The 21,987-nt window shown below is 29.6% G+C and overlaps 2 protein-coding genes across 3 annotated transcripts; both read left to right on the plus strand.

The window, feature by feature from the left end:
* The first annotated feature begins 71 nt into the window (after window positions 1-71).
* Window positions 72-2,812, plus strand: LOC128392700 (E3 SUMO-protein ligase PIAS4-A-like). The gene is made up of 6 exons (XM_053352767.1): window positions 72-219; window positions 330-379; window positions 665-969; window positions 1,050-1,234; window positions 1,324-1,534; window positions 1,727-2,812. The coding sequence occupies exons 1-6, from the start codon at window positions 190-192 to the stop codon at window positions 2,494-2,496; spliced, it is 1,551 nt and encodes a 516-aa protein (XP_053208742.1). The 5' UTR covers window positions 72-189; the 3' UTR covers window positions 2,497-2,812.
* A 209-nt stretch (window positions 2,813-3,021) lies between these two features.
* LOC128392701 (uncharacterized) lies at window positions 3,022-21,491 on the plus strand. 2 transcript variants are annotated; one of them, XM_053352768.1, is made up of 3 exons: window positions 3,024-5,643; window positions 20,767-21,092; window positions 21,172-21,491. In XM_053352768.1, exons 1-2 carry the CDS (start codon window positions 4,389-4,391, stop codon window positions 21,018-21,020), a joined length of 1,509 nt encoding a protein of 502 aa, XP_053208743.1. In that variant the 5' UTR covers window positions 3,024-4,388; the 3' UTR covers window positions 21,021-21,092; window positions 21,172-21,491. The 2 variants fall into 2 exon arrangements, with proteins under 2 accessions (XP_053208744.1, XP_053208743.1); XM_053352769.1 differs by lacking the exons at window positions 20,767-21,092; window positions 21,172-21,491 and adding an exon at window positions 18,554-19,133 and having other exon boundaries at window positions 3,022-5,643.
* Window positions 21,492-21,987: the final 496 nt, after the last annotated feature.

Raw genomic sequence — 21,987 nt, forward strand, 5'->3', positions numbered from 1 at the left:
CATTTGATAATCAATTAGATTTTTTTTTCTGTTTAATTTTGAATCAATTTGAATTGAAAGAAAAACGTTTTTCCTGTTGCCCTCTACCGGTGAAAATATGAACCATTTTCTCTGTAGCGATAAAAATTTTTTCATTGTCTCCATTTTGATCATGAGTTATTTTGAATTGTTTGTCATTATGGTTATAAGATGTCGAATGATGATGAATTTTTGAGTCAGGTAATTGTTAATTAAATTCTATTGTCATTATTAACTGTTAATTTAAGTGTCACCTTTGTTTTCTATTTGTTAATAACAATCTAATTTAATTATTTTCTCTCAAATTTCAGGAATGTTATGTGTATTTATCTCGAGTACAAAGTAGTGAACAAGCACCAAGGTTTGTATCTTCGCTCTTCTTTTTATCTAATTTTATTTATTCTTGTTTAATTTACATTTAATATTCAACTTTTGACACCATTGGAAGATTCGATTCATTTAAATTGGTTAAATGGGGTAACCTTTGTTTCCAAATTAAGTTGAATACTTCTTCCTTTAATAGCCCGGCATTTTGGTTCGGCTGCATGTGCTTCTCCCTCTTTTATGTTATATAGAAAATCTCTTTGGTTTATTTGATTCACTTGATTTATTTCTTTTTCTCTTTTTCTCTTTTATGCGTTTATAGAACAACCCGGTCTAAACGAACTATCATTGAGCCCATTGATTCTGAAAGTGGAAGTGAATCTAGTTTTATAACCAAATCGCCAGCATCTAACAATAATAGAATGTCAAGAATGTCTAGGAAGCGAGGAAGTGGAGAAGTTGAAGAGCCTGTTTCTCATACTAACAAGGCTAAAGGTGGACCCTTGAGTATGAAAAAAGTAAAATTCGGTATCAACTATGACCCTGACAAGGACAATTTATCTTTTATACCCGTTAATCCTAACCGGTACACCACAATTTCTGTCATAATCCCGCCAACTTATTCAGGTTTGTTTTTGTTACACTTGAATTATTGTCATTGGTCACATATCTAAATTATTGTTTCTTCCTTTTTCGTATCTCAATAGACGCCGTCTCTGATTGCTGTCTTTTCCCGTTGACCAAAGTCCAATCAAAGAAAATTAATGTGGATAATTACTGTGTACTCCTACGCTTAGCTTACTTTAATAAGCAAGACGGTGATTATGAAGATATCTTCGATTACGGGATGAATATCCGAATTAATGATGTTGCATTACCCTTAACGGCTCCGGTTAGTATATTTTAAACCAATTCTCATATTATCCGATTCTCTAAATATTATCTTTCCATAACTTTTTCTCCTTATCCTTAACTGTTTAGACTGCAGATGATCCTAATGCTCCTTTAGATGGACCTGCTGACATTACACGATATCTCATTGCAGAAGGAGTTAGTATTGAAAAGGTCAGAATTTCCTTCGAAGGACAAGCAAAGCCTCACATTTTCTCAGTAGTTTATTGTAAAAAGAAGCAAGAAGAGTTACCATTTGTCCTTTTACGATACATGGAGCCAAACCAAACATTCAAACTTGGTAAGTTTTATAAAGGAAAAAAAGTTCTAATTTAATTATCCTTTTGTTCAGTTTTGAATATTGTTTTTTAGTAACAGATAATTCTAACTTTCCATCATCCCTTTAAATATTAGTTTCCATACTTTTATCTTCTTTGGTTCAGTAAGTTTAGTAAATTGTATTTATTTTTGTTTCTTCCTTGACAATTAACAGCTCACCGAGTCAATGAAAGATTCATGTCCGATATGAATAAGATTTTCCGTAAAGTTTTCACTCTCATGGATCCCATTTCTAAGCAGCGTATCAATATACCAGTTCGTGGTCAAAATTGTAACCATGTCGAATGTTTCGATAAGGATTCTTTCCTCCGCTCAAATCGACGTAAATTAGAATGGGCATGTCCGATTTGCTCTCAAAAAATTAAAGAAGATCAACTAATTGTTGATGGTCTTTTCTCTTCCATCATTGCCAAAACATTCACTACTTGTACTGCTACTGAACTTGATTCTCAAGGTGGATGGTCACCCGTTTACCATAACAAAGTATTCCGAGTTCGAACAGTTGATCTTGAAAATGACGTAAGCGAAGGAGATGAAGAGGAAGAAGAAGAAGAAGAGATGAAATCTCCCGAAGGACCATTATCTCCGGTTGATGTTCCACCCGAACCAGAAGAACCAGAAATAGTTAACAATACAAATGAATTTTCTGTTATGAACGGAGGAGGCGATGAAATGAGTGTCACTAAGGAAGCTGAAAGTCAAACTCCCGGTCCAAATTGGAGTCACAATTTCGAAGTGGAAAAAGGTGACTCATCTATGGATGCTAATGAGCAAAGTCGACATGAAACCGATTTCGGAGACTCTGATGATCGTAATATCACCAATGAACCAGAAAATTCTTCTATACAATCAACGGTTATCCAACGAATTGAAGATGATCATGATACAGCTTCTCGAGAACAAGAGATGGAAGAAGCTGATTAAGAGCCAATGTCATTTTTTCTCGAAAAATTCATTCCCGTTTTTTTCCTCCAATACTTTTTAACTTTACTCTTGAATTACCCATTTATCCAGACCCATATCATCATTTATTCAAACCCTTTCTTACTAATGAAAACGATTTCTGGTCAGTCCGATGAACTCACTAAATCCCTTTTCATACGAATATCAAACTAAATATTTCAATCTAAATGTTTTCTTATCCAACAAAACTGATCCTTAAAAGAAAAACATTTCTAGACAATTTTTCTCCATAAACAAAAAAATAAACATTCGACTACCGAACTGTAATTGGTCTCAATCTACTGACCGAAACCACTTATTCCAAATGGTTTAAACTGTCCTAAAGATGATTAATGTTCTAATTTCTAGATAAATATGATGAAAGAAAAGAAAAAGACTTTAAAATGTCAATCAAGTGAAAGAAAAGGAAAAAACGACAGAACTAAAATTCTAGCAAAGAGTTTGCCCAATGAAGAAAATGTAAGGATTCGAAATGTTCACTGTCTCTTTGATTCTCTTCTCTTTCTTCATTTGTCTTCCTTCTCTCACCGAATTAGAACAGAATCTGAGTTGTTGGTGATAGAAGAAGAAAAAAAAAGTTCGACTTAGTTGCAAGTACGAATTGGAAGAGAAGAGAAAAAGAATGAGAAAAGATGAGAAAGTAAAGATAAACAAGCGAATCTATTAACAAGTTGAATTGTTTTCTTTTCTCTTTCGCTTTTATTTTTTATTCAAATTCTATTCTTTTTCTATTGACAATGAAGATTAGCTGATTAGTGATTGTTTTCTATCGACAATTAATTGTTACCACCACCCAGTTAATCGGATTTCGTTTTAATTGTAGTGATTAAGATCGACAAGGACAAATTATGATCTCGTTTAAAGTGTCATTGTTTTCATCTCAACCTTCAACCTCTTCTATACCAAGGACTTGAATCTCGACAATTAAATGATCAGTGTTTTTCTTTTAGTGATTAATTGCAATTACAATTGACTGATTTCTCTAATTCTAAATTGATTTGAGTTAATTAAAAGTCGCTTTCATTCAATATGAAGACTAAAAGATTGAATTTTATTCTTCACCATTATGATTTATCAAAGTGTCGCCATTGTTGTTTATTGTTGTTATTGTGTCATTTTTATCTAATTGGATCAAATTAACTATTCAATCTAACATTTTTTTCCCTTTAATTGTGATATCAGTTAATCCTCTAAATTGATTATCTCGTGCAAATCAATTATTCATCATCTTCTCTGTGAAAATATCACATCTCTCTTTGAATATCTTCATTTGTTTCAATATCTCTCATCCGATTGGTGTTTTTTTCTGATCTGCAATTTGAACCAACTAAATTAGTGAAGATTAGTTAGTTTATCTTCTGATACTAATTGTGTTCTCCTGTAATTAAATGATCGTCTGTGTTTTTGGCAACCAACAATCGTGAAAGAAACAAAGTGAATCAGAAAAGCCAATCAGGTATCTTAGTCGTTTCTACACCAGCGATGCCTTTTCAAAGTGAATTCAATTAATAACAAAGATATGACTTGTAAGGTGATTAAGATTAATCCAATTTGATTAATCCGTTAAAGAGAGATCATCTTTTGTCTCCAGATCGTTTGTTTTTCCGTTAATGTGCTAATGTAATCGGAACCAATGACGTGACCTGATGAAGATTTTGTTTTCCATCGCCAAAAGTGAGGGAAAATTAATGTTTCTCTTTTTTAATTTGTGTTCTATCAGCGCTCAGAAGCGTTTACCTCATTTTCTAATCTTGTGACTAATTGTTGATCAATTTATCTCTATTTCGATTTGGAAATTGGTGTTGAAGTTCTAGTTGGTCTTTTTTTTTATCTAATTGTTGAATTGTGACGATATGAATCTACTTCAACGTTCACTCAATTCTCAGCAACAATCGACCTCAAGCAATCCCGCACCAAAGAAAAGCACAGCTTCTTCTTATGCACCAGCCACTCATGCAACAAACACTCATTTACTTTTCCATCTTAACGAACCGTATGGGAACTTTTTCAATGGCCCACCAGCATCTTCCTCATCATTTTCATCACCAAATGCTCCCGGTCGAGGGATGGGTAAGAAACCATCAACCTCTGGTAAACCAGGAGCCACCGGTGGATTTCTTGATCTTCACCACTCCAATCCTGCCTCATCATCTTTTGATTATTATGAGTACTTCTCAAACTATGGTCGTATCTTGGCAACACCACCTCATTCACCCAATGCCTTGGATCATTTTAACGATCGAGCTGGTGTTTCAGGTTCCAATGCCGCTGGTGCAACCGGTGCATTCGGTGATCACAGTTTCAAAAGATTTTGGAGACGAAGTGGTCCACCCAAGTACCAACCCATCTCGGCAACCGATTCACCTGAACGATCAAGAGATATTTACAGAGGTGAAAGTGGTAATAGTGGCCTTCGAGGTGGTACACCTTCTCCTCAATTGGGTCGTCATCCAAGTCGCTCAACTCGTTTACCCTCCAGCCCAAGTTCACCAGGCTTGTGTTTCATGGACGCTGCTCCACTTTTATCACCTCCATCTGATCCACCGATGGTCTCAATGCTTCCATCATCAATGGGACCATCAGCATCATCTTCATCCACTGCGACAGCCCAATCAATCCATCCATCAAGTGGACCTACACCCCATCGGATAAGTTTCATCGAGACCAACCTGTACATACCCATTGATCTTCCCTCTTCACCCGACTCTTTGCCCGTTCTACCTCGTCGAGGTCCTCACGGTTTTATGCACGCAGAATGGGTTCACCATACCGTCAATCAACTTAAATCACAATTTAAATCAGTTCATAATCAGATACTCATAAACGTTGAGCGTAAAAGTCGTTATCCATTCATAATCTATGGTTACCCGGGACCCGGTTTTGATCCTTCTGCAGGTCCAATTCTGCCAACCGCAGCATTTGCTACTCTCTCACCCGAACTCAGAATCTTCGATGGTCTCTATGATATCGCATCTTCCCTAATTCGACCTGGTTCCAATTACGATGCCGAAGACAGAGTTCAACCCTTAGGCTACATCGTCTCAGCATTTCAAACTTTCCCCGGTGAAGATAGTGAAAAACTTGAAAGAAATTGGTTAACCTGGACAGGTAAGAATAAGAAAAAAAAATCAATTTCCAATTAACCTTTTTAATTACAACAAAATTAGTTAATCAATCAAACTTTATCCAACACAAAAACTTTCCAATAATAATAATCAAAATTGATCATCTGTACAATAATTTTCACTTATATTCCCATTGACCAAACAAGTGAAAACAAAAACTGAATCAAGTAATAATATTAATGATGATCACCATGATTACCATGATGTTGATGACCATCATTGTGATATTAATATCGATAATAATATGATGCTAATCGTGATGATTAAAATGATGATGAGACTTGTTTGCGTTTTCATTGTTAACCTGGTTTTTCAAAGTCTATTCTAAGCCCATCAACATTATTAATATTTTTATTATTCTAATATAATTTTATTAATATTTCGTTTATATTAATTCACAAAGATATATCTCACTCTCTCTCTCCCTTTCTCTCCCTGTGAGTAAATGTCATCCTCTGTCATATTTTTTTCTTCCGTTGAATTATTATTATTTCCTAGTAAAAAGCTAACCTCTTTTTCATATATCAACCTTTTACAACTCATTTCTTTTATCATCATTATCATCATCATCATCTCAGGTTATAAACCATACCTATGGAAGGCGAAAATGATTTATCATATTATCATGATCAGCATAAAATGTTAACTGTGTTTAAAACTTACTGATGATTAAGACACAATTTAGATTGAAATAGTTAACTAAAATTTAGAGCTTATCCATTAGTGTTTCTTTATCCTTTTCTTCAAGTTTCATTCACATTTATCGTCATGATTATTACTCAGAATCTTCATTTTCACCTTGATATTGAACTGAATTGAATTATTTTTTTCTCTTCTTATCCTCTTACATTGAGACATTCCAATCACGAAAAAAGTTTTCTTCACCAAGAAGATGATGTTGATGAAAGTAAAAGGCACTTGATTTAAGTGTTTCTCTCTCGTTTTCCATGACAATTGAAACTCTGATCCTTTGAATACTTTTTCTCCTTGCGAATCAGAATAAATGAAATTTATGAACAAAGAGAAATATAAATGATACAATTTTTCAAGACGATAATGATACTCATCATGATTCACTTTTTAACACAACCGATTTTAAAGGATTTATTATCATGATGATTATTGATTTGTAGAAAACAATCATCATGAATTACTATTTACCGTTATGATTTAAGTTTATCATCATATTGTTGCTGACTAGCAGCAGCATTAGACTGGATATGTATTATTATTTGGCATTCATGACAATATTGTTGAGAAAAAAAGTTCTTGATTCAGTTCCAAGAGAAATCATCAGGCAGAAAAGAAAAAGGAATGAGAAAAAGTGACACTCATGAAACTCAAATTGTGTTGGTAAGATTATCGTTCATTTTCAAATTCGTATTGTAATTGAAGTAACAATGTATTTCTACACTTAGAATTAAGTTTTAATCATCACTCTGATTACCTGAAGTTGTAGTAAACAATCAATTAATCATAAGCTAACTGATGAACAATCTTATCAATTAGATTATCTTGAAATGTCTCATTTATCCTCCACTGAATCATGAACAATAAAAAGCTTTCATTTTGAATAAATCTCGAGATAAATCAGTTTTTTTTTCTTGATTCTCATCAATAAATCATCAATCTGATCCCATTTCATGTTTACTATTGTCATTTGTCATTCAACTGTTATCCCTTTCTCAATTTCCTATGGTTTTTATATTCAACTCTTCCCATGGTTGATCAGTCTTCATGATACCAAAGATCTTTGTCTCATTAATTTGAACTCATTGTTAAGATAAATATAACTACAACAATTAAAAACAATGTTCATCTTTCAATGATGACAATCACCATGATCACAGTCAAATGATTTGATTGATTTGTTTACTAACAACAATCAACCATCTTATGAACACCACCACCAACAACCCACCATTGACTCCCACCTCTCATTTCACCAAATACAATCACCTTGAAATATTTGCTATTAGAACTTTTTTTTTCAAGTATCACAAAATTAATGATGATGATGATCATCATGATTGATTGTTGTTACAATGAAGCCACCCAATTAATATCAATGCAATTGAATTGAACCGAAAACTTTAGATTCTCACTAACTAGTATTACTTATATTTAATCATATAAATATAAATTACAGAGAGAAAATATTTCCTCTGTTAATTAATATTTATTATTTTTAAGTTTCCACATTTGAAAAGATGAAGGGAAACAAATCTCATGAAAACAAACCCAATAAATTGTTAGTTCTTACAGAAACTCAATAGGAATCGTATTCGAAATTTGATATAACGGTAAATATTATTTCTTCCTCTTGATCATCTTTCCTTCAATGTTTTCTCATCATCCTACTCCACCCACACTACACCATCATCATCATCATCATCATCATCATCATCTTGATTCAACATCAATATAAAAACAAGATGAAGTAAATTGCAATATAACAAATCCCAATCTTGTAGATCTGGTTAACCTTTTGTTAAACCAATGGTTACAATATCTTGTCTTGTTTAATTATTGATTAGTTTGATTAAAGATAATCAATATAATTAACTCTTTCTCGCTAATCGAAACTAATCTCACAAATGAAGACATAATCATTTTAGTACATTAGTAATTGTGCTTAAATCACACTAATCATTTAACAAAAATTAACCTTCCAAATTTTTATTGATTGTAATTGTTGAGAAAATGTTGATGATGATAATCAACATGATTTCCAAACAAATGAATGAAATATTTCAATGCTGCCAAGTTGTTTTTTCATTAATGATTAAAGGTCAAGGTTATTCATTAAGTTATTGGGTCAACCTAGTTTCTTATCATGATGCTCATCATGATGATCCTTTTCCTCAAACAATTTACTGTCTTTTGATTGCAATTAAATGTCTACCAAATTGCTCTTTCCCTTATAAACATATCTTTTAGCATCCTCATCTTTTTTCACATCTTCATCTCTGTCAAAAAAAAGTCTTGTTTTTATTTTGAAAACATAACATTAGCATCTTGATGATGATGATAAGATGAGGATGACGATTCCTCAGACTCTTTTGGCTTATCATCTTGCTATTTCATCATGGCTCATTTATCTTGTTCTCATTCAAGACAATACACCAGAATCATCATGAAAATGATTCTCTTTAAATTCAGAGAAACTTTTCTTCTCATTCCCATCTAGCCTTTAAGTTCAAATAAGTATTACAATTAGTTTAATTTCACTTTTATTACAATCATCATGTTACATTTATCATCTATTCAAATATACAATATGTTAATTGTTAACTAATTGTAATTTATCACCGTTACTTAAAGTATTTCAAATCGTTACTTGTTTCATACAATTACTTTTTCACTTGATTGTGATTAGTTTTTTTTCACTGTTAATTTTTATGCCCCATAGATTATCAAGCTTCATTGTAGATTAATTTAGATTTCCCTGATGACAATTTACTTAATTATCATTTTTACAATTAACTAATTTAATAAGGCTTATTAAAACTAATTCACTGTTAAAACTGTAAGATTGTAATTATTGTAGTAATTAAGTATCATGACTACGTTTCTGTCAATTTATTATTCAATTATTGATTCATTGTCAATGAGTTTTAAAACTTAATTAAATTGTTACAATTTTTATTTCATCTCATTGATTATTATTACAATTCTTGATCTAATAAAATATTCACAACTAACTATTGATTTGATTAGTTTATAAATTAACTTATTCTTAGTTTGATTGATCAATATTAATGTTAATCTAATGAAAAACATGAGAAGTTTTTTTTTCTAGATCAATGATGATAATTAAGATAATTTACTTTTGATTTGATTTCTCTGTTAATTGTTTCATTGATGAGAGTGTTATCATGATTAGTTTGTTCAGAATGATGATCACTCGAGAGATTCATCGATTCATTGATTATCATTATTGTTCCTCATCTCTCACTACAATAGATTAACATTTTTCTCATAAGAAACCATCAAATCTGATCTATAATATTTTCCTCTGTCATATTAATCAAAGTTAATTTAATTAACTGTACTTGTTTTCCCCAATTCTCATTTCTAAGATGATAAACTTCATCTCCATCATAATATTTTTTGCTCATCAACAACAAAATATCATAACCAACAAGACGAAAATATCTTGTATCATCTCAAGATAATACAATAGTTTGAATGAATATCAATGAACATCACTAATTTACTTGTTAATTTCTAATAGTAATTAAGTGAAACAATAATCGTAATTGAGATATTCATGTTTTTCCATCTCTATAGTTACTCATTGTCTCTTGTTATAAACACCCAACTCTTGAGCAATTTACTGTTATCCTTGTTTACCTTGTTTAACCTTTGATTGTTTAACCAGAATTAATTGTAAACATTGTTATCATCAACAATCAGTTACAATCAATCATATATCACACCGATTATTGTTACTTTTTATTGACTTTTTCCGGAAGGGATTTTTTTCACTTCTCTTTCAACTGACCACTAGAAACTTTTTGTTTTCATCGTTATTGTTGACCATTGATTTTCTGAGAACCAATGATAAACAATGTTTATATCTCTCTCAAGGATGATGATAAGAAAGATGAAGATAAACATATCATATTAATAGTTAATCTTGTGTAAGATGTTATCATGAAGTAACATGAAATAACCGTTATCTTTTGAAATGAGTTTTCCTATTACTCTTTGAGTTTCAATTCTTGAATTAACTTGATTATTTGTGTTGATTGAGTTTTTTTTTTACTTTTTTTTACTCAATTTAATTGCTTGTGGTTTTTTTTTCATGCTGATCATTAACGATCATCAAAGTATCTAAATTGTTGATGAAGCAACGAACTAAGCTGATGCTAATGATCAGGTTTATGAATTGATAAGTTTACCTCCGATTCAGTTTAATTAATTGAAATTGAAACTCACCTGAATTACTTTCTATGGATGGAAATGTTATAAACGTGATTAAATTACTGATCATTTTAATCACTGTAAATGACAATCAAGTTGATGATGATGATGAGCAATGTGACCTGAAAAATTTGCTAAATTATCAAGTTAAATTGTTTGGTAGCTCGATAAAATTTTGGCAACTTAATCCATGTCTTTCTGGAGGAACCATTCAATCAACTGGCAAAGTAAAAATGTTTCTTATAATTAAGTCTCGATTTAGTTAATCAACTTGATTGTAATCATCATCTTCATTGTTAAATTGTTTCTTTCCGCTTCTTATCCTTAATTTAAGATAATCATTATACTCCATCTAATTGTTTAGAATACAAATTGATTGCAATTTTAATCCATTTCACAATCTAAATGTAAATCAGTTTACTGGTTAGTCTTAATTTTTGTTGATATCTCAACTCAAAGATTATTCAATTAACTTATTAATATAATCAAGTTACTGTCATCAGTAATTATAATCAAAAATGGATCAATTAAATTGTCAATACAATTGATGACATTTCTGTTACATATTGTATTTAACACTTACATTGAATAAGCTGAAAAGGAGATCAGCTGATTGTTATGATGACAATTGTGTTACAAGAAGATGTGATCAATGTAATTGTGTGATAATCTAATCCAGTTATAAGATTTTGTTTATCATTTTGATTGTTACGATCAATAGTTAATCATGACAGATCAATGTGATTTAGCCAAGCAGAAAGATACAATCTCATGTATTTCAATTTAGACGATTTTGATTCGGTTGAAAAGATAAGTTTATAATTGAAATGTTATCAAGTTAATCATTAAATGATCAAAATATCGTTGATTTAATTGTATCGGTATAGTTATCACCAGAATCTTTTTCTTTGTCACTATCATGAGGCAGATAAAATTTCAAATCCATGAGACTTCATAGGATTCCAACAAGAACTCGAGTACCGATCGTAGTAGTGACAACCAGTGTATCTAATTGAATACAATCAGTTGATTATCATTTTTCAAGGAATATGATTTATCAGAGTTGCGATCATGAAAACCAACGGTTTGAAAAACTCATTATCTGCCTAATGATAAACTTTATCACTGAAAATCTGAATAAAACCATCAGAATTTGTTTTCTACATTGTTTATGATGAAGATGATTGAAAGTTATTACTGTTACAAATTGTTTCAATGATAACATGACGATGATACGATTTCATGAATTGATTCCTATTTTCATGGTAATGATTATCATGGGATAAATTGTCTTTCAAGTGATAATCAGATTGGATGAATACACTTGACTGTTTTTTTTTTGCTTTCTAAAAAGTTAATGGTTCAAGTTGATATTAGATACATTGGTGGTTGTAATCATTCAAGTATCATGATGTTAATCATAATCATTATCATGATTATCATGGTGATGATGATGATGATTTAAGTGATGAGCATACTCGCTTTATTTACTGTAAATAAAAATGCATCATTACTTGTATTTTCATGATAGGAAATCAAGTCTTTTATGAATCCAAGTCACAATCAGTTAATTATCATCTGGAAATCTATTGATTTTTTCACCTCTTATTGTTATCACAATTTACAATACAAATGATTAATTGTTGAGTATATGTTAATTACCATTCACTCATAGTTATCATCTAATTGCCTGAAGGTTTTTTTTATCAAACCGATAGTTAAACATTTAATTTGGTTATTAAGATAACGATAAACTTGATTATCTCTGGATTATAGTTGTTTAATTATTGGGGCTCAAGTTGATTAAATTAACTATTAATAATATGAAAACTTTTGATTTAATTTGGACAGGGAGTTAATTGTTGCTTGCTACTAATTACAATTATTACTGAATAATAATATTAACTGGTAACTTTAGATTAATTTTGATGATCGATTGACTCTAATTGTCAGAATTATGCTCAATAATTATGAATAAAATGATTACTATTCAATTTGATGAACGGATGTTACTGAATAATAGTAACAATCAGCACTTTGCATTTGAGTGATTGAAAGAAAACGATTGAATTAAAGTTAATTACTATTCTCATATAATTGTAATAATATAATAGATAATTATTGCTACAATTTAATAGTCACTTTTATATTATTACTATTCCTATGTTAATGATAGGAATTCATGGTTAGAGTCTCAAGTAGTAATTTGTTGGGATGAGAGGTTAGAATTGATTCTTGCAATCCAATTTCAATGAATCTAATTTTGTTTGATTTTTTCCTATCTAATCAAGGCTTTAAAAAATTTCTAGTTTCAAAAAGTTTTTCAGATGACCTTCAAGTGCGTTATTTCTGAATAACCTTTTTGACCTTGAAATATGACAAATGACAAATAAGTACCGGTCAAACTTCCATAGATTAAGTATGAACTCTATCGCTCACGTAATTTTGAAGTAATCGTGAAAAGAAAATCACAAAGTAGCTGAACTGCCCTGTGCTTCTCAATTTAGAAATTTAAATTTCTTTTGTAAAAATCTCAAAGCTTAAGTGTTTTCTATGGTTGCGAGAATTGATTTCGATCAACGTAAACTTCTAATAGATTTATTCTGGCGTGATGGTAATCATAGAATTGATTGGACTGAAGCCCTTTTCTCCTTACACCGATTAATTGATTCAGAAGCTCTAATATTCATCTATGGACAATTGATGAGTTGAAGTCCCATTATTATACTGCAACAAAAGGAATTTACAACGGTCTAAAAAGTCCTGGGTTTTGGATGATTATAAAAGTTATTTTGATCGACGTGATCGTAACCTAACCTCGAAAAATTATTTTTCAAGTCCCTGTGAATTTCTTATTCTGGTTTCAAGAGTTCTCTATGGGAGCAAAAAAATCAAATTTCTCCATAGACTTCAATGTGCAATCTCTCAAAAAAAATTTTTTCGATTTTTTTATAAATTGCATTGTGACCTTATCTAAGGTCACACAAAAGTGTCCATAGTCTCTTTAGTAAGCTGGTTGATTAGATCATCACCTCATTGAAATAAAATGGAAATTGCTAACTAGGAATTGCTAATGAAAAAAAATCATTCACGTGATTTACGCCATTTTACAATCTTAACATTTTAACCTTGGAAGTCCTGTAATAGATAATTATTGCTACAATTTAATAGTTACTTTTATATCATTAGCATGAAAGGAATTCATGATTAGAGTCTCAAGTAGTAATTTGTTGGGATGAGAGGTTAGAATTGATTCTTGCAATTCAATTTCAATGAGTCTGATTTTGTTTTTTACTTAACCATGGAAGCTATTTGTCACTCTTATTCTACCCATGATATTCCCTGAATTCAACTAAGGTAGTAAAAGAAAGAGAAAGAGAGAGGAAAAGGAGGATAAATTCTGAAACTCAATGAGCCATTCAATGGACATAACATCATCTTATTCATTTGATTTTTGCCTTTTTCTCTATAATATTCATGTCAATTCACTGGAATCCTTATCAATTTTCATGGTGATAACAAATTCATGATGATACAATCACTTTGATGATCAACAAAACCATCTTGTAACAATAAAATCTTATCAATGAGATAACCATTACAAAAGGGACTCAGTTGTAACTCAGAAAAAAGTTCATCACAAACTGAACTTTTTTTTCAGGCTTTTATCATTGATTGAGATAAAATCTGTCCCATGAAGCTTATATGTTATCACAGCTTCAATGTAACCCTGTTGACCGATGGACACAATTGTTGTTCATGGAGAGAGATATGTAGTAGGGAAAAAAGCTCAGTCCAAAATCAGAACTACATATGGAACTTGGGACAAGTTAATATATAATAATGTTCATTCTCATGAAGTAAAGAAAAAAATAAGAATCACAAAAAGAAAATCGAAAAGTTCGAGTTGATGGAGTTGCCCTAGTTTCTATCTTTCTTTAAGAATGTTATTGTCTCTTTGTCTTCGTCAGAATTTTCATCATGCTCTTTCTTCATCTTCATCTTGATCATCATTCTTATCTATTCCATATCCTCAGTGATTCTCATTTCTTTGGCCTTACCCATGAATCAATCACGTTCAAAATTACATGAACATGATGATATTCAAACCAATAAAAATCATGATGATAATATTATGAGTATATGAAAATGAATTCAATCATTTTATTGTATTCAGCTGATGAGAATCACTGAATACTCTGAGTGATTCAATGTACTTTTAGCCTCCTTTCTGATTAAATTATTATTTATTGTATCTTATGACAATTTTTTGCTTCTTTTCACCAAAATCCCCAGGAAAATATTCACAATTCATGGGGAAAAGTCTGAGCTCTTAGATTTTACTTACATTGTATTCAACTTTTTATCTATTCATTTTTTTGTTCAACTTTCTAATAATTTTTTATTATATTAAAATCTAATCTGATTAAGTTGAATTTCAATCATATCTCTTTATCCACTGAATTATAATTATTATTATCCACTGATTGTTCATGAATAAAACTCAGTGTTTTCATCATGTTACGATTAATTCAGTTGAATGAAACCATAAACATGTAACATATCAAATTACTAAAAGTTTCACCTTTTGTCCAATTAACTTGATGATGTTAAATTGTTAGAAATTGGTTGAAAAGTTGTTAATTGTTGATCAATAAGTAATCAGGTCAAACCTGACAATTATAATCACCATTGATTGTAATATAATTTGGGTTAATCCATGAAACAGTTAAGTGTAACCAGAATATATTATTGTTTGTCCAACAATCAATCTCGGTTATCATGCAATATTATTATTATATCCTGATGATTATTATCCTGATTACCTTGATTGTCTATCTGCTGTTAATGTAATGATGATAACACGCAATTGTTTATAATTTAAATTATGTTATTAACTGCAATCAACTTGATTCTAGTGTTAAAGGTTAACATTATAAACAATTACAATCTTAACCTTAGCAAGAAATTAACTCAAACCAAGAAAAATTTTTGGGTAATAATGGTTGAGTTAATGGTTGGTTTACCTTGATTGTTGTTATTAAAAAGTTATTACCATTATGATAATTATGATGATGATGATGATGATGATGATGATGATAATCTTGATCATTTGAACACCTTCAGGTTTAATCTAAGTGAATCCCAACAATCAACTTAAATTGGTCAACTTTATATTCATTTTCAATGAGGATATTGGTTGAATTGGACATAACTTGATATTTGACCATCAATGGTCAAGGGAATCTAATTTACTTTGATTATTTTTATTGTGCTATGGTAGTTATTATGATTATCTTTATGATTATTATTACCGTTATGTTTTGATTGCTTTTATGATGGAAGGTAAAATTTTGCTTAAAGAAAATGTGATTTCATGTTACTCTTTCAATAAGTATCTCTTTGTATACTAATATTATATGGTATGAGTAACATTATTGAAGGAAATTTCATATTACTATACAGAATTAGAATGATAATATTAATGATTACAATTCTAATTCCATATCCCATTGGGGTTTCCATGGTAAAAGTATCATGAAAAAAGCGATAAAAACTCACTGGGAATTATTATCTGATAATTTTTCACTCCCAATGGGTTCCAATGTTTTCTAACCAGTGTTAAGATATTTCTGTTTCTTTCCAATGGATTTTTGTTTCTACTTTTCTGGTTTCGCACAATTAACTGATTTTCCGAATATTATTATGATTAATTATCTGTATTTACGATCGTGAATTAAGTGATTATCTTCATGATGATTATTTCAGATGATCAGTAAACTCTATTCTCAGCCATTTTGATTATTATTAATCGTCAATTATTAGAATACTTTTTGATTGAATTTCGTTTGTCTTTGGGTTGAAAAGGGAAATTTTCCTCAATCAACTTTACAATCAGTTGATTGTTGATCGTTAAGGTGAATTAAGGTCAAAGAAAGTGAAAATGATCTTAACTATAATGTAAATTGTTTTCTATTAACATAAATTGTTAAATATTCATTTACCGGGTTAACCTACTTATTGATGAATATCTTTGATCATTATGATCAATTTATGTTAATCTTTATGATTAACTTTTGATTACATTATCCGAATGGTAACAATCTGATTATTTACTCAAAATTTGATTATTAATAACCTTTTGTACAACAATCAAGGGTAGTTGGCTTGATTAATAAACCAATTAGCTAATTATTATGGGACTGAAACTTTAATATTCAGTAACCAAGTTGATTTATTATCTAATTAGTCAATTGATCAATTATTTTGATAATCAATCAACTATTAATATAAAAAAAAGATACTAATGGTTAGTATACAGTGTAAGTAATTAAATTGTGAATGAAACTTTTTAATTCAGTTTTAGATGGATGAGATAATCTTTATACTATTGTTAATCATTTTGAGCAAATGTCAAAGTGATTAAGGTAATATTTGATTTCTCTTGTTGATTAATATTTACTAACAATCAAGATTAACCCTTAAGGTGATTTCCAATTGATTTCTATGTTGATACTTGTTGGATTAATTTATATTTCAATCTAATAAATCTTATTGTTAACTAATATTTACAATCAAATGGTCTTACAATTAATTCTGTCAATAGAATAGAAATAGAATCAATAAATTGTTCCACTTTTAGTATTCTCTTCAATATTTAATCAAGGAAATATGTTCACTCGTGTTGATTAATTAGTTAGTCAATTAAGGTTTCGCTCTGTTTAACCCGAGCAATTGAAATAACAATTTGCAATTGGAAATTAACTCAACACAATCGATAATCAATACATGATTAAATTGCTGCGATAACCTTGTAATCTTCCAACTGTAAATTAACCTTGATTGTCGGGTCCTAAATTGTTGAGCAATTAACCTAACCAATGACTCAAATTTAACTTGATTGGAATCAGTTTGAATATTGAACAATTTAATTTACTTTACCATCAAAATGTTGATGGTATTAATTTAGTTTGACATTTTTCAGTATTAAAGTTAATCACTAATAATTTATAGTTAAGCAAATATAATCCATCTAAGAATTAGTTTATTACTTGATTGTTGAAACCTTTAATTGCTAGCAATAAATTAGATGTTGATACAATTTATCAACATTTTTCTGTCAACAAAGATAATCAACAAGTAATCAAGAGAAATTAAATTCACTTATATTAATTGTATGAATTAGAGATGATAGAAAATCAAAGTAATTAACCTTTATGTCAACAAATTAATGGTTAATTGTGATGAGGATCAATATATTAAATTGTTTATACCAGCAATTAGTATCCATTGAATTTTGGTTTGATGGTTTTTCATTGCAACAATTTAGGATTTCCTTTCCAGTTGATTGTTACCTTTGAAATTAATGAGTTTTCATGGTTATATGGATCTTGATGAATATCAATTCTGGTAATTTACTGAATCTGAGTGTAGATATCATCATGAAGATGAAAAGTTGTAATAATATATGTTGACCTTATTTTATGTTTATCTTTTTCAACTGTTTCCAATTTTTGAATAAATAATAGGAAATGAATCAACTGTTCATTGAAATTCCCTGAAGCTTTTGCTTCATCTTTTTTTTTACTCTTCCACATCATCCTCATCTTCATCCTCCAACTGATGAAATGAAAAAAAACTCCCACTTCCCTTCCCATGAAGATGAAAACTTTTTTATTTTCTCATCTCAAGTTGAATCTTCATGATACTCAGAATGAGTGGTCATTTTAATGAGATAAATTATTCAGATTTAAAGCAAAAAAAACACATAACATGAACTCATATGGAACAGGAATGTTATTATTATTATCAAAATGGAAAACAATCAATAATTAATACTGTTAATCGGTGGATTTGGATTTGAATCTATTGATGATTGATTGTTATCACAGGAGAAATTACTTATTGAAAGTTCTGATTTAATAATATTATTTACTTTTCCAATTGTTTCTCCTGGGATATAGATTAGATTGGAAAATAGGAGGAGATTCAGGAGGAACCATGAATATCCATCATCGGTGGGAATAAATTCCTTAAAGATTGACCCTTTTTCTTATTCATCACCATGTAATTTTTTTCTCTCAATCGATTCGTTGAAATTGTAAACAATTTACACATGGAAACTATTGTAATACAATTACCATGTTTCATGGTGATTATTTGGATCTACACTGTTATTCAATTAACTGATTGTCTTCAACTTTGTTTTCCATTGTCACTGACAATCAATTTGATAATCAATTGATGATTGTTATTTGGGAATCAATTTATTAATCGTTACTTTCGCAATAATAATAATAATCACTTTGGTTTTGTAATTAACTAACTAATTGAATTGGATTAATATTTCCTCAATGATTAACGATTATCATGATTATATGTATCTACATGTAATTGATTGTACTTGGTTTGTAAGGTGAAAACGGTTTCATGTTGATTCATAATCATTTCAGATTAGGTTGATTTTTGCTTTGATCATTCAAATCATTAATTAAGCTTGATTGTTAATGGCTAATATATTGATACTTAATCATTAGCACTGATTGTTATACGATTTTGATTAACGTTCAATACAAAATCATTATTAATCTTATACAACTTTTTTTACTCCTTCATTATGATATCTTAGGTTTCATTGAAATTATTATATAAAGTTGATTATTTTTTGATTAATAGTTTATGATTAATCTAATGATGGATATTATTAATATATCAATGGTTTGTAATGATTTAAATTGTCTTGTTGACATTTGTAATGTTTGCCAATCAAATTGTACTATTAACATTAATTTGCGATCATTATATTAAACTAATAACAATTTAACAAATCGTATTCAATGTCAGTATTGTATTAGTTTAAATTAATATGACATTTACTGTTTTTTTAGGATTTTTATCAATTGCATGACAATTTTCAATGATAAATTATTAATTATGATCAGGTAGATGTTTATAATTAAGATTATGTTATCCATGGTTTAATTATTAGTTTCATTTGTCATTAATATTTCAATCATAATCAGGTCACAATTTAATCCAAATGCTGAGTCGGCTCATGTTTTTACCTCAAAGGTGTAGGAGTGATGATATTTATCCATAGGATGATGACTGATGAAGATGAAGATGAAGATATGGATGATGATGAAATGAACGATTCTTAATTGTAGGTAAGCTGATTCAGTTGATTGCAAATGGCAAATTCATCAGGTAACAAGTCATGTTTCGAGGTTTAATCAATAACATAACATTGAAATGTTACTCTATTTGCTTTATGAATTATTTCATCACATTCTGCATTCAGTTATCGTCTCATGATCATCATGAAATTATCATCTTCATCTTTATCTCTTAAAAAAATACCATGATAAATGTTCAATTGGAAAAATAATAATGATGATGATCAACAGCCGCAGGCAAAAGTTGTAATAATTATGATAACCCAAGAATCTTTGACAATTACATCAATCAATATGGCGATTGATTGTTGCAAACTGGATCAGTTTCGATAATCAAAATTATCAATTGACGATTAAAACTAATCAATAATCACTTTTACCCAACGACCTTTCATTTACAATCATGACTATTCAAATGGCTAATCCATTGAAGATTAATGATCAAATTTAATCAATTAATTATTTTTCCATCTTAAGTTGATCAACTAATCAGTAAACGAAAAATTAATTTACTTTTTCTTAAAGTTTTTGTTAATGTTTTTAATCCTCTCTCTTGATTGTTGTTGATTTGATTAATTTTCCAAACATATCAACATAATAGATTTTTTTTAATCATGATTAACTTATTATACTCACTTCGTGGTCTTGATATTTGTTGATTGTTTAATATTAATCATTTATAATCTCGTAACCATCTTATTAAATTACATTGAACTCATATTCAATATCGTTATGATATCATCAACTTTATTTTGATATCGTTAGTTTAATTGTCATGATATTAAATTGTGTAAAATATAAATATAATCAAATTGTTATTGTAAAAAACAACATCATCACTTTGTGTAACCATTAACATGATTATTATTGATGATTAAGCCTAAAATTAGTGTGATTGGAATTGATTGTCAACATGATATTGTTAACTGATTAACCGATTCAATTTAATTTCTTCTGATTTTTTATCTTTTTGTTTTCTAAATTCTCTCCAATCAATTTAGGAGCCACAATTTTGTACAAACAACTTCCGATGTCGATTGGCCTTCGCCGTCTCATCTTTTTCAAACGACACGATCTCCACTTACTCAAATCCTATTCGACTCAAAGTGAAAACGAGATTCCGATATTTACTTACGTACTGGTCTGCGAATGTTTTAATTTACGTGATTGTCATCTAGCGACCGCGTGTTCGGTAATTGATCAATTACGATTTAGATGTTGTGGTTACTCTGGACTTTATGTTAATCATCTTTAATCATTAATCGTACTCACACTCTCATTGATCTTCATCTCACTTTTTGTTTTCTAAAATTACAATTATCTCAATGTGAGTGACCAGTTAGCTAATTGTTATGATCAGAATTCAATTTGATTGTTAATTTCTCGATTTTCTTGTTTCTTTTCAGTGTTACGACGACGTCTTCCAATTTAATTGGGCTTTAAGGTGATCTTTTTGTTTTTCGTTTGCGTTTGGTTGGTAATTAACTTGGAAGTTAATTACAATTGATACGACAAACAACTTTACGATATTTACGATTGGTTTGGTTGTTAATTTGGTTTCGTTTCTCTTTGGTTAATCAACTCTGATTTCTAATTGCCTTCTCGGAAATCATCTTATAAAATTGAAAATACAACACAAATTGTAATTAAATTGTTTTAACAGCAACAAAAAAAAAAGTTTTTAATTGCAACTCAATCAACATTAAATACTTTGTTGACATGGAAATGATTTGTTATTGTGTTTATTTAGTTGATCATTTAAGAGATGAGTTTAATTATATTAATCAATGAGGAATATATTCAGAGGAATCACTGTTAATTAATTGTGAGTTGATTTTCCATTAAAAATTAAGACCCGACGGATTGGTGAAGGTTAATTACAATTAGTTTAATAGATTTACTGTCATTTCAAGAAGCATCGAATGATTAATTTCTGTTTTTTCTTTTCTATCAGGAAACAATTAGAATGACATAGAAAATGATTAGCAGCCATTTGAATATAATTAAATCGTAATTAAGAGACCAGCAATGTCGACCTTTGATTTTAATTGTTTGAACTGTTCAAAAATCTAATCACAATGGTCCTAATTGAGAGTTGAGTGGTTGCACCATTGGGATAATCACTTTGAACTTTTCAAATTATTCACAGATTGTTGATTGTTGCTGATCATGTTTGCTTGATTCCAATTTCATCTTGGTTAAATCATTAGAAGAAATAAAAG

This window comes from Panonychus citri, unplaced genomic scaffold, assembly GCF_014898815.1.
Source record: "Panonychus citri isolate SS breed McGregor unplaced genomic scaffold, ASM1489881v1 Contig00136, whole genome shotgun sequence".
Taxonomy (NCBI): domain Eukaryota; kingdom Metazoa; phylum Arthropoda; class Arachnida; order Trombidiformes; family Tetranychidae; genus Panonychus; species Panonychus citri.

Coding starts and splice junctions, on each gene's coding strand:
- LOC128392700 (XM_053352767.1), top strand. CDS start 190: ATGTCGAATGATGATGAATTTTTGAGTCAG. Junction 220..329: donor ATGATGAATTTTTGAGTCAG/GTAATTGTTAAT, acceptor CTCAAATTTCAG/GAATGTTATGTGTATTTATC. Junction 1,235..1,323: donor CATTACCCTTAACGGCTCCG/GTTAGTATATTT, acceptor TTAACTGTTTAG/ACTGCAGATGATCCTAATGC.
- LOC128392701 (XM_053352768.1), top strand. CDS start 4,389: ATGAATCTACTTCAACGTTCACTCAATTCTCAGCAACAATCGACCTCA. Junction 5,644..20,766: donor AAATTGGTTAACCTGGACAG/GTAAGAATAAGA, acceptor CAATCAATTTAG/GAGCCACAATTTTGTACAAA.